General features: G+C 40.8%; 1 protein-coding gene and 1 non-coding gene across 2 annotated transcripts; both read right to left on the minus strand.

Moving 5' to 3' along the window:
• Positions 1–955: 955 nt before the first annotated feature.
• On the minus strand, positions 956–3,742 carry LOC109996209 (transcription factor Sox-14). Its single transcript, XM_065953820.1, has one exon. It carries the CDS (start codon positions 3,155–3,157, stop codon positions 2,438–2,440), a length of 720 nt encoding a protein of 239 aa, XP_065809892.1. The 5' UTR covers positions 3,158–3,742; the 3' UTR covers positions 956–2,437.
• An 8,507-nt stretch (positions 3,743–12,249) lies between these two features.
• On the minus strand, positions 12,250–12,321 carry trnap-ugg (transfer RNA proline (anticodon UGG)). Its single transcript has one exon. It is a non-coding gene; the product is annotated as a tRNA-Pro (tRNA).
• Positions 12,322–14,146: the final 1,825 nt, after the last annotated feature.

Consider the following 14,146-nt stretch of genomic DNA (forward strand, 5'->3'; position numbering starts at 1 on the left):
TAAAAGAACTCTTGTTCACTGTTTGTTTTTTTTCTGGCGGCTTCTAGGTGTAAAACCAACAGGTACCGGCTGCTCTCATCATCCTTCTTGGTTTAAAAGATTATTTGCAAAATTAAAGAAAAAGGTCCGCACACTGTCCAGCTCCTAAAGGGCCATTTTATTTAACCATCCAATGGTTGGATCTACAAGATCTTCCTCAGGCCAGGTTTGGTTTTCTCTTTTGCTAAATATTATTCTAATACGATGCACCAAATATATTCAGGGGAATATATTCAGAGAGAACATTGAACTATGTTGTGTGCACATCTTTAATAGACCCAATGCGAGACCAGATGAACAGACCAAATGAGACCTATCATTGCCCCATAACCACAAGTAGTGACTAACTCCTGAACTTATTTCTATTATCACAGAAAACAGAACAAAGGCTCTTTTGAGAGCAGAAACTGGAACACCAACAAACTCGACAGCATCACAGTGAAGTCGACTTCTCCCTGGTCACAGTTTGTACCTGTTGTACTTTTAACAGCTGAACTTAAGGGGGCTTTTCGCCGCGTAAATACGAGAGTCTTGTCCTACCTGAGGAACCCAGGATGAGTTTGGGGCTATGAGTGAATCTGGGGGAGGTGTCCTCTCACAGTCCTAAACAAGAGTCAACATATCCTCCTGCTGGTCTTTGATGGGCCACTTGTTCTTGGCAATAGCTGCACCAATTAAGCCCAGAAGGAGTCCGCTGTCTGTATCCATTCAAAAGACTAATAGAAGCTAACTAATACTTGAGGTGTGTGCCTTTATATTCATATAAGAACCAAACCAAAAGGTGAGCTGATGAGTGAGCAGAAAATGAAAAGTGACACATTGTACTGATGGAAGTGCTCAGAGGAGGTGGCGGAGTACAACCTGGCTCGTGCCGGGGTTGGACTATTTTGTGCAGAGAGTTGTGGTGGTGAAGGATGCACCAGGTACCAACAGTTTGAATGTAAACAAAGGAAACAGAATCTATGGACTTTTGGGGGACACCCTCACAGTTGTTCCACAGTTGTCCGACATCACGGATGAAAACGCTCTGCAGCGCTGCACAAAGACATGAAGCAACATACGCGGCGTGCAGGGGAGAGATGAGGCAAAATTGTGGAGGAAGCCAAAAAGACTCAGCAAATGGAGACCCTCAGGTGTGACTCAAAATGTTGAATTACAGAAAAAGACTCAATTGTGTGGCGAGCTGTAATGTCAAATCTTTTTTCACATTAACAGTGAGGAGAGAGCGGTCAGGGTCCTGAACACAGCTGCTTGAACAGACCCTTAGATGAATGAAGAGTTGGTGTTTTACCCAAGGACACTTCAGCAGCAGATGTTTAGGGAAAACTCTGACCAAGGTTTAAGGTCATGAACACGTCATTACAAACCCCTGATTCATGTCCAGTCAAGGACATTTTTTGATCCGTCCTCAGCTAAAATGAAACGTGAAATTACATCCTGGAAATGACCGGACTCATGCTTTAAGACTTGTCATACACTTGGACTTAATCCATTGATTTCAATAACAGGGCTCACGTCCTCTTACTTACTGTGAAACAAACAGCACTAATAAAGTTCATTCAACTTTGTAGACTCTAGGGAGGAGAGAACATTTATTCTTTCTTATCGTGCCTCTGGCTCTGCTTCCCGCACTCACACATACAGACAAACAAAACTCACATGGGGTGAACATTTTAATCTAGTTTAGTTTTTCAGTTGAATAAAATGGCTTACAGGACGAATATCATTTCAATATGTCAGCTTGTTTGAATAACAGCTTGAATTAGGGAACAAAGGGACACACTGCTTTGACTGTCATCTTCCTCCAGTTATTAATACAGCTGATGTCTGAAATAAAAGGACAATTAAGGAAAACCTTTGCTGGTTATGTAAGATGTTAAGAAACAGATTCAAAAGAAACATTAAAAACAGGCCCGCACATTGAGACAGACACACTGAAGAACACAAGTGTTACTGCCTATGTGTAACAATGTAAGAATAAAAAAGGGGAACATTTGACTTCATTATGTGTTTACTGAAAATAAGGTCATGAACACCTTTTTTCTTAAATTTCCAATCATTAATACACGTTATATGTGAGCCTCATTTATTTCATTTTTAACTGTTTCAAATGTATTTTTTCTCAAAACAGTAAAAAAAATGTTTTTTTGAAATTTTCCAAAATCTGTGTTCTGCATTTAGACTAAAGAGTTATGTATGAACTTGTTGTTTCTTTGGGGCTCAGCAGTAGGCTAAGAAAAAACGCAACATCTTTTCATTTTGAGATGTATTAAATATATTTTCAAACACATAGTCTCTGATACTCCGTTACACTTTATTTAGCCCAGGTCTTTGGCATTGTAAATGTCGAAGGTCTGTATGCAAACTTTTCAACGCCTTTCCAAGTGTGTCCCGCCTGTCACACGCTGGAGCCGGCTGAGGAGTACGAATCCATGCCGCTCTTGGTCATCCCTCCAGGGAAGAGAATATACGCTACCTGAGGCTGTAAACTGGGGGTAGACCAGGCGCTACAGTTACACGGAACCACATATCCCGGGCCAGAGGGGGACGGATGGGTGTGAGTGTGGGTGTGCTGTCCGGGGCAAGCCAGACCCCCAATTCCCCCAGTCTGATATCCAAAGGTGTGCGCGCTGAAGGGCAGAGCGCCGGCAGCCAGAGTGTGCGGGACAGCTCCGCTGCTGAACTGCGCCACCGGTTCCAACAGGGAGAATGATGAAGAGGAGGATGAAGAGGAGGGAACCAGAAGAGCTCTGGCTTTATCCCCGGGGACAAGAAAGGACTCCATGGAAAATCCCTTCAACTGCTCTGCTGCGTCTCCGAGCAAAGAGGGCAGGGGGAAAAGGAATCGGTCCCTCTTCAGGAGGCTCTTGGGTTTTCTCCGGGGTCGGTACTTGTAGTCCGGGTGTTCCTTCATGTGCTGAGCCCGCAGCCTCTTGGCCTCGTCGATGTACGGACGTTTCTCTAGGTCGGAGAGCAGCTTCCACTCCGCGCCGAGCCTCTTGCTGATCTCAGAGTTGTGCATCTTTGGGTTTTCCTGGGCCATCTTTCTCCTCTGGCCTCTGGACCAAACCATGAAGGCGTTCATCGGTCTTTTGATGTGATCTAAGGGTTTTGCCATTTCAGAAAATGTCACGCAAATCAACAAAACACAGATCCTACTTTAAAGATGTCACCTCTCCAAAAAAGCGCATGGTCCACTCGTGCGTAAAAGGAAAATTGGCGAAGGATTCTTAAAGATAGGCTCAAATTTCAGAATAACTTTTAGTGTCTTTGATAAGAAAAAAATAAAGGAGAAGACAAGATGTTTCCTCTTTACTGAAGTATTTGAACAAAGTGGAACTAAAAAGCACATAAAGTGCAAAGCTAGGGCGCATGAATGGGAGTCACACAGGAGCAGGTTGGAAGCTTGTTATGGATGATGCTCGGCATGTCAGCCACTCTTCTCCACACCGCTGTCACGCCGGGCAAAGCCAATGGGAATGAGAGAGAGCACTAATCCCTTCACAAAAAGTGACTGTACATTTCTGAGGGACTCCCTCCTTCAACCCTTCCCTGACAGCTCAGTCTCCAAAGATGCATAGCGGGCAGGAAACCAAGGAAGAAAGTCTATGATGCCTAATACATGATTGATTGATTGTATTTTATTTTTCATGCACACAGTGCCCAATCTTCATGGGTTTATAAGACACCAGGATTTCAGTTGCAGTGGTTCAACAATTCATAGCATTACAGAAGTTGCATGCTCCTTTTTACAGCTCAGTCTTAAATATTGTATTCTGTCTTTTCTCGTAAGCTTTGCAGATAAAATCTGCTACATAAAAGGTTCCTCTTCTTTAGCACAACTCAAGTTTTTCATAATCATCCAACAATGTGTGGGGCGGCAGTAGCCTATCTGTAAGGAGTTGAGTTTTTGAGTCTAAAAATTGGTATGGTAGCTGGAGAAGTAGCAGTTTACTTCCTGAGCACTACCGAGGTGCCCTTGAGCGCTCGCTGTGGGCAGCCCCCTCACCCTGACAACTCTCCATTAGTGCATGTCCATAGGATGTTGGTGCACGTGTGTGTATTTCAGCCTATGTGTGTGTAACGTGTCTCAATACCAGAGTGGAAAACTGAATTTCCCCTCTTGATATTAATAAAGTATATCTTAATCTTAATCTTAAATAAGAATAAAACAACATTAATGGAAGACATTTTTCTAAAAAGTACATCCCAGATGTCACCATAGATGGGCTTATAAAGCAGAAAATGAATCACATTCTCGTTTTTTACCTAACTCAACAACACATGACTGAAATAACTCAATTAATATACTAATACAAGCAGGACATAGGAGGTAGAGGATTTTTGAAAGAGTCGTGGAAGATGCCCTGCAGCTCATTACATGCCTCATTAAGAAGTCAGAGGAAGTTGCTGGAACATCCGTCCACAAAAAAACAAGGTTGTAGCATGAGCCAGGAGACCCCCCATATTCATAAAGATGTGAAAACATTTAGGTTTCTTCATTCTCAAAAGAGAGTGTAATTAGGTTGCGTGCAAAGTAACATAAAGACGGTATCTTTGGCTTGGTAATCAACACATACTTCTTGAGCCGTATCTACGTTTTTTCAAGGCCCTTGCAAATCTGCCAGGGAGAAAACTTTGGAAAACAGGCTGAAAATTCATATTCAGACTTTAAGTTTTAGAGGTGTCTTCCTGTATTATTTCAAGATATTTTTTCACCTTCTTTAGATGAGAGCTGAAGAGAGACAGGAAATGTTGGGAGGAGGGAGTTGGGGATGACATGCAGCAAAGGGCTGAGGTCGGATTCGAGCCCAATGCTGCTGTGATGAGGACTGTGTGCATACGACGTGCAACATAACCGCTAGGCTATCCAGCACCCCAAATATAAGACGTTTCTCTTAGTTTAGAATGTTTGTCCTCTAAACTTGCAAAAATTGTAAATCCCCTCTTAAATACAGACGATGTCGACCATGCATCATTGGACTAAGACTCTTGACTCACCTCAATCTTTGTTTGCAAAATCTCTTTTTAAAGCTCGACCCCAAACCTGACACAATCCCTCATTAAAATTCCTCTCCATGGTGCCGTTAAGATTTCTAATACGAACCAATATGTTTTCAAGCAGCTCTATAAAATCGATACATCACCTCTAAGATTTTCTTTCCCCGGCTGGTTGTTACGGTTTTGTTAATGAAGGTATTTTATCAGATTGAACCTGTGATTCAGCCAACTGTTGGTTATTGGAATAAGATAGACAGAGAGAGCTGTCTAAGTATAACTCAAGGTTAAATGACATTGTGTTTTTTTGTTTTTGTTTTTTTAAATCAGCTTCTCTGAGGAAGAACACTGAATGAAGTGTCTTCATTCAATACCATTGGTGGTCTGAGTGGAAGCTCCCAGGCCTCTCTAAAGCACAGACATGTCTTCAACAAAAATAATTATTACCATGACAGAAACATGATGTGTTTCTTAATCCACAGACCGGTGCTGGTTAGATGAAGCTCTGGGTTTAGGTTGTGGTAGCAGAGATAAACTTAGATATCAGTGCACCAGCAAGGGGGAGGCCTTTCTTTCATTTACCTCCCACTACCGGAGGCACGGTGGGCCTCCTCCAGGGGAAAATAAATGGACATAAAAGATCCAGAGGTGCACGTCGCATCAGTGCTGGAGGTGATAAGATGTTTCCAGAGAGTGTTTTTTCCTCTGGGTTTTCTCCGAGCAGACCGGCCAGAGGGATAAAGTGATTGGCAGCGGGGGTCAGACAGTTGATCTGTGTCCTCATAGCTGTGCTGTTATCTGCTGCTGTGTAGGTTCAGGCCTGGCACGCAGGAGGAACTCACCAGCACACAGAGACAATGATGAGTTCAATGGAGGAAAGCCTGCACACTTAATCCACGCTACAAAATATTTCAATAATCACAACATTTGTCACTATCCATGGATCTTCTTCAGGTGAACACTGAAAAGTAGGCCAAAAAGCTGCATGATGGCAACTTCACCCCCAAAAAAGATAAACATCCACAAACAATTCTTTAGAAAAAATATTTTACAAAAGCCAAAATCACTCAAGTCTCATGAAATAGTTCAGAAAGACAAGCAGCGACAATCCACACTGCCTTCATCTGGGAAAATGATGAAGCTAGTGGACTAGAAAAGACAACTTCTATTTAAAGCAGATCATAGCTGTACATCATTCTCAGACCAAGTTTATGATAAATAGCCTTACACTACATTTCAAACTATGTAATTTTCTTCTTCAACATGTGAGTCCAGGTTTTCAAAAAATGTGACATATGGATGGGAAAAACCCATGTGATGTGCAGTTTAACAAAGGAGCCCTTTTTGCCCGAGCTTAAAAGAGTGAGAAGAAAGACAGTGAGAACATCAGAGAACGTGAAGAGCAGTGTGGAGAAATCTGTTTATCACAAACGAGAACTATCATTTGTTTTTATCCCACTCAGACATTTCAGCTTTTTTTTAGTTGCGGAAAAACAGAATCTGTTTTTGTGTGTACTTTTCATTGTTTGGTGTGACTTCTAAGAAAGGGCAGCATTTCAGCTCTAGAGAGATGGGGAGGGTGAGTGGGTGGTGGATGTGGAGAGAGGGGGAGGAGGGTGGGGGTTGGAGGGGGGGGGGACCGAGTAATAAGAAAAACTGCCAGCAGCACAAAATGGCCGTCGTAATCCGGTTATCCCCAGGGCTCTAAAGATACTGGTCCTCTCCTTAGGAGTCTATCTTTTCTTCTTATGTCAAAACTGTCCTCCATGCACTCAGGTGGATTAAGGAGTCACACTGTAGAAAGAAATTGACAGGTACAGAAAGACCTGGGGGTGAAAAGGAAATGAAAGACGACACAGGGAGGCAGGCTGGGCGCCCAGGCCTGGGGTGTGTGCCAACGTCCAACAAGAAAAGAATCTATCAAGTCAAGGATGGAGAAAAAAATGCTGATGTTTCCTACTAATTTACTGTATTGATTACCCGCGTAATTATTGGCAGAGCTGTTTCTGTATCCTAAATAAAATTGTGTTCACTGGAGATCAATCTTTGTCAAGCTGAAGTCATTTCAAGCAAACAAGTACGATGTTGACCTGGTGTATTTGCAAAGGTCACTTTCCCTCTGACATTACGCTCTGGAGCTGAAGCTAAAATGCTGTTATTATGCTGTTCAGGGTGTTCCAAGTTTGCAAATCTTATAAACGTAGGGAATCTTACAGATATGTAATTGATAAGTAGTTCGAAAGACAATTCACAATGAATCAGGCAGGTCACAGATTATTTTTTCAACAGATGTCAAATGGGGTACCAACAGCTAACTCACAACGGCTAACATTAGCATTCCACTCCAGTCGTTCTTAGCCAAAATTAACATTAGGTAGCTCGCTATACCTTTGGCTAGCTCACATTACCATTGTCAGGTCTCTTGAGTGACAGCGAGATCACAATGTGGCATCTGGGGAACCGTAGCACATGCCAGTGTAGGAACTAGATCTGCTGACGTGTTCACATCTGCTCGGGTGTCATGTGATTTGGACACAACGAGAAGTTAGAGCACATGGCGTACATTTGAAGTTAAACGGTTGAAACATGTTACAGAAGGCTTATTGTCAATGACCTGTATGTGGGGTCATCACAAACATTGAGGGATGTAAATATGTTCAGACAAGGACTCTCATCAACTGTGTAACATTTAAGGCAGTTTGGACGCTGTGTGATCTTGATCTCTCTCTCCGACTCTCTGACGTACAATAATACATCATCATGCAAACGTAGGCGAGGGACCCCGAGCAGATCTGACCACCCTGCAGTACCAGTACATCTGGTACCTACAGTACCTAGTTCAGTTACTAGCCAGTGGTCCAGCGACATGTTCGCTTAGTTAAGTGGCATGTATGCCATTAGTTCATGGGCTAGTGACATGGCGGATGGCATACCACCAGGGGGCCAGCGACAAGTACTGCGCGACTGTCACACCAGTACCAGACTGTCACACGAATACCAGACTGTCACACCAGTACCAGACTGTCACACCAGTACCAGACTGTCACACCAATACGAGACTGTCACACCAATACCAGACTGTCACACCAATACCAGACTGTCACACCAATACCAGACTGTCACACCAATACCAGACTGTCACACCAATACGAGACTGTCACACCAGTACCAGACTGTCACACTAGTACCAGACTGTCACACCAATACGAGACTGTCACATCACTACCAGACTGTCACACCAGTACCAGACAGTCACACTAGTACCAGACTGTCACACTAGTACCAGACTGTCACACCAATACCAGACTGTCACATCACTACCAGACTGTCACACCAGTACCAGACTGTCACACCAATACGAGACTGTCACACCAGTACCAGACTGTCACACTAGTACCAGACTGTCACACTAGTACCAGACTGTCACACCAGTACCAGACTGTCACACTAGTACCAGACTGTCACACCAATACCAGACTGTCACACCAGTACCAGACTGTCACACCAGTACCATCTTCCTCCACCAGGATGCGTATGTAAATTGATAACAGTGGTCTTGCTCTCTGGCATGTATGTAATCGACAAATGAATTGATAAACCAATAATTTGTGTTGCAGTCCTTCATTGTAAACACTTCACATCCCTTTGTTGCAGTCAAAAGAGTTAGATGAGGAAAATAAGAATAGCATCTCTCTTAACGTTGACATATTTATCAGATTTGCTAAATATTGATTTTGAATACTAGTATAGTATTTGTATACCAGAGCTAGCACTATCTTTATGATGAACACAGTCAGAGGTAGGCAAAACATTTGGAAAAATAAAGGAATTGTTGATACCTAGGTTTTGGCCAGAGGAGACACACTTTTCTTTTTTTTTAGATGAAGGCCGGGGTGGTTTTGTGGGTATGCTCAGTCTCCGTCAGGTTTTAAAGTTTGTTTTTCTCTTCTGCACATCAGCATGGACTCACACTCCCATTCCTACACACTGGAATCACTTCACTGTATGCTCGTGAACTGATTAATGGGTTTCCATCTTATTATGTGAAAAGTTCAGATGCACTCATACTTCAAATTTTGTCATTTCAGCTCCATATAAATACAGCCCCCTAAAAAAAAGCTGCATTCAAGTCCAAAAAGAGTTTCTGACACTTCTGAGCGGTCCATAAGGAAACATTTCAGGGGGAAAATCCTGGAGATTTTCAGAGCTCTGTGGAGGGATTTCACTAAATCTTGTGCTTATTCTCATGATACTTAGGAAAAGTAAAGCTGGTTTAATATCTTTCCTCTGACACATTGATGCTGGAATATGCTTTGGCTGGGGTGCAGATAGCTTCAATCCCCGGAGGTTGTGAGTCTTCTGCCTGCCACTACGCTTTCATACAGCCCCATCTAAACTAAATTAATACACTTCCCAAACATCTGAGGATAAACCTGAGGGCCACATTACTGCAGCAGCCCCCCTATCAGCAGGCTTGTAATACAACCGAGTCAGCAGTCAATGAGATACATTTGCAACCAGGCATTTGTCAGCGACTCAGAGCCACAGAGGCAGAGATTTAAAATGTCCTGCAGTAAATTAAGTGCTGCTTGAGAAGTGAAAGGTGCCGGCTAAGCAGGCAGCTGCTTTACTTTAAATGACATCCTGGTTAAGGAGGTGATGATGGGGTGAATATAGAGGCGTAGGGAAACTGAACCAGGGGCTACAAGTTGGCTCTCACTTTTTTTTTTATCATGCCTCTCAGGCATTTAACACATTTTGAAGCTAAATATGATCTCTGAATACTTGACTCTGATGTTAAAAATGGACATAATCTGAACACATGACAAACTTTTTACACTGTACTGATGTTGACTGTGCGTCTTTTAATGCCTGAGTTACACACTTCAGTGATCTGACTCAGAATCTGTGACGTTTCTGAAAGACATGGAGTTCAAAGTGTAAGAACCATTTTAAAGTAAGTACTTGGACTTATTATCTTGTTACAATGAGCTTTACGAGGTTCATTGTGATGATTCAGTTTGGTTTTGGTTTTGCTGTAGGGTTTTTTGTATTTGTTCTCTCTTTCCTCCTCTTTCTCCACCTCCCCTTTCTGTTTCCTTTCTCCTGCAGGTATGTGAGTGGCAGTGGGGTGTGGCTGGCTTCTCCACTCAGCAGCAGACGAGGCACACCTGGCTCCACTCAACTATCATCTTGTCTATAAAAGCCTGGTCTTCACTCCAGTACTCTGCCAGATAAGTCAGTCTTGTTTGGTAGTTGCCCCTGGATGTTCCTTTGGTCTTACCTGTATTTTCTTCTGCTCAGGTACTCCGGTGTGCCTTGCTGTTCTCCAGTTACTTCACCTGAGTTTCCTGCATCACCTTGTGGATTATTTTTCTGGTCAGCCAGCTCCCTGCCTTCACTGCCTGCTCTTTTGAACATTAAACAGGTTTTTTTTTACGTTGTATACCTGTGTCCGTCTCTGCTTTGGTTTGATTTATACTGAAACATTTATATCATGGCCAATAATTAGGAAGTAGAACAACTCAGATTGATCAGAGGGAGGTGGGCAGTGATCTGCTGTGAAGAGAAAGGATAACAATGAGGAATCATTTGTTTGGTTTAGATTCTGTTAGATTTTTCTTTTATATTGTCAATATTTGAATTTAAGTTACTGGATTGATAACAAATCATGTCTGGCTTACACTTAAACCATAAGCAGTCATTTGGAAAATATTTTTAACCAAAGTAAATTATGGTGTAATTTCATGTGTTCAAAAAAATATATGTATTTCTATAATGTATAATATCAAACTTATCGAGAACGTTCTGATAATTTAGTTTTTATCAAACAGAAATCACTGACTGAATGAATGCTATGAAATGATTAAAGGTATACTTCACCCATTTGCATTAATATTTGTATCATTAGAAACCTGGAGATCTTGTCATTCTTTTCAAATATGCTGTTATATTGTATATTTTGGAGAAACTGTAACGATCAAATTTCCCTCTGGGATTAATAAAGTATTTCTGTTTCTGATTCTGAAATAGAGGACCTTAATGGGAGTGGCCTGCGGTACTGTGTATTCTGGGATTTGTAGTCTTTCATCCACAGGAGCCAAAAAGACACTTGCTGCCTTTTCTCGGCCAAGAAGGCACCAACTTCAAAATGTATTTCACATTTCTATTACATGACCCAATGTCAATACAGATTCATGTTTCGACGGGTGAAGTATCCCTTTAAGGAGAACTATAGAAGGGAGTAGTAAGCAGTAGTAACTACTGTGACAAAACCAAACACAATAATTGAGATGAATGTTTTGTTGATCTACATTTATTTAAACCAATGTCAGATACATTTGAACATTCTTTACAAGAAAGTGGAAAAATGGCATCCATTCAAGAGACTGGGGATTCTCATTCATAGCAGACCAGACACATTTAGCTTTTTTTTAAAAAAATTTTAAAGGGGGGGGGGGGGGGGCTTAAAATATACATAAACCAGCCACAGTCTTCATAGTATGAACCTGTCTACAAATCACAGCATGGCGACATAAGAGGCTTATGGAAATAATGGACACAGTGTGGCTTCTGTGGCAATGATATGGTTGCTGTATCAGAATGGAAAAGAGATCGGTATTTACCGATATATCTTGTGGACCCCTGTTTAGGAGAGCAGTGGCTGTCCTGAATCAGACTGAAGGGAGGGGGGGGCAAGATGCTGTCACAACAGCATGCTCAGATACCAAGACAATACCAAGACAAGAAAGAAAGGTGTTAAGTGAACATGTATTTAAGTAATCTGATGCTTCTTGTACTCCACTGAAAAGACCCTGTGTGAAACAATAGTAAGTGTAAGGCCAGATGATTTCAACAAAGAAAATCTGAATGTGTTCAGATGTTATAAATAAGTGGAATTCAAATTATTTGAAAGGAGCCTCAGACCCATTGAACCTTTGTGGGGATGAAAACATATCAGGCAACCTGACAATATAAAAACAGTAAAGCGTAACTGGTATAATAACAATACAATCAGAAGAGAAAAAACAATACACTCCCTACCTGTAGTACTGCCAACATCCACAAGACGGCAGTATAACAATGCAAATAGACCTAGTTCAGACCAGTTTGGCATCCAATATTTTAAGTGTTTAAGCGACAAAACATAAGAAATATACCAAGAGCAAATAAGTGTTGCCTACTGTTCTGGTAAGAATTGATAAAAAAGGAGGGCTCGTCCGGGATTTGAACCCGGGACCTCTCGCACCCAAAGCGAGAATCATACCCCTAGACCAACGAGCCATACATACAGTTACGTCTTCAAAGTGGGTAGTTGTAGTTGGACGAAACCCATGACAATCAAGGCCAACACTGATGTCTAGGTAACAAGCTAAACTAGCCCCTTACCCTTTATCCAGTTCGTTATGCTAACGTGAGCTTCCTGGACGCGAAGTGGAAATACATCCGGGCATCTTTCAATTTACTTTAAAACATATGTTTAAAATGGCAATTAGCCCTTTACGACAGACTGTCAGCAAACTGTCTCAACTTTTAATCCATGCACGGCTTTTCTGATTGGTTGATTATTATATATATATTATACGAAGACAAACCACCTGTTAGGAGATGTAGTTTATTAATTATCCTCCAATGTAAATACACAAAGAAGTTAACTTCACTTGCTTGTTGCACTGTTTATGATAGTCACGATTGGGTATTTATCAATATTATAAAATAAATGTAATTAAAGTTTCAATACTTGGTATTTTACTGTACATCACCCTCATCAGTTTAGATTGAACATTAGCACCCTCTGTTGGCTGTCATAAATGTAAGTTATCATTGGAAAAGGTGGAGGAAAACTCCTTAACTTTAACTCAATTTGAGCTTTTATTTTGAAACCTCAACTATTTTAAAACTGTCTTCATTGAAATAAAAGCCCACTTTACAATGTTGCTATAAATATGAGTTTCAAGTTTAAACCATAGACTGTAAAAATAATATTTATAATAATATAATAATATTGTAAAAATAATATTTAAACTCGTAATTTCAAACTCATTGTTGGATAGAAGGAGAGTCAGTGAGTCAGCAAGCCCTTTTAAACATTTGTCTTTATGTCATAGAAAAGAACAGTATACTTTTATCCTTTACAATAACTAGCCTATGTTCTATGTGTGCAAGTGTCTACATCACCATGATAGAAAGCCATCATGCAAAATACAGGGACCCTGACAGGTTAAATGGAGATGTACTCCTTCATTTCATTATTTACTCCTTTGCTTTTACCATTGTGCTGGGTTGTCGAGAGTAACTTGAGATTTTTGCACAAATATGACATTTTTACACTGGTTCAGTGAGTCATTAGAAATAAAACATTATTGCTTCCTCTTTAGCTGCAGCACTATCCAGGTTGTGGGTATTGACTTTGAGTATGAGAAAAAACAAAAAAAGTATGACTATGAATATTGTTTACCACAAGAGCATATGACAATATAGATTTTCTTAAATATTATTTTAGTAGCCTATATAAGTGAAATATAATACTTCTTAAAAAGTATTTGACTGATTCATAATCTTTGGTGCAACCTCAGTTATGGTAGAGTTTCAAATTGTCATTCCTCTGAGCCACGTTAGAGTTGAAAATAAAGGACTTTATTATCATTTATAATATGTATCCATTGTAATTTGTAAACACATTACTGGTTCCAGGTTGGAACTAAGGTCGTGAAAATAAGAGAGGCTCAAACATAGAGAGGATCCATTGATGGTCCAGTATAGGGCTGTATCACACGCTTAGCTATGAGTGGGCTTGGAGGAATAATACTGTGGTCCTTTAGATGGTTCCAGGTAGTCCCCAGAAATTCAATTAAACTGTTATTCCATCCATTAAAGATAAAATAACAGAATTATAACAATATGAGTACAAACTAAAAACCAAACATCTATGAGAAAGAAAAACATATTACTTTGGAGTTCCTAGAATAAAATCTTTTGAAATGTATGGTCTGTTTTCAAACTTTGTATTAAATTATTAAAAAAATAAAAAATAAAAAATAAAAAAACACCGGAGAAAATCATCAATGTTACACAAACAAACAACTGCATACATCTACATCTTAATTTG

This window comes from Labrus bergylta, chromosome 4, assembly GCF_963930695.1.
Source record: "Labrus bergylta chromosome 4, fLabBer1.1, whole genome shotgun sequence".
In the NCBI taxonomy this organism is placed as follows: domain Eukaryota; kingdom Metazoa; phylum Chordata; class Actinopteri; order Labriformes; family Labridae; genus Labrus; species Labrus bergylta.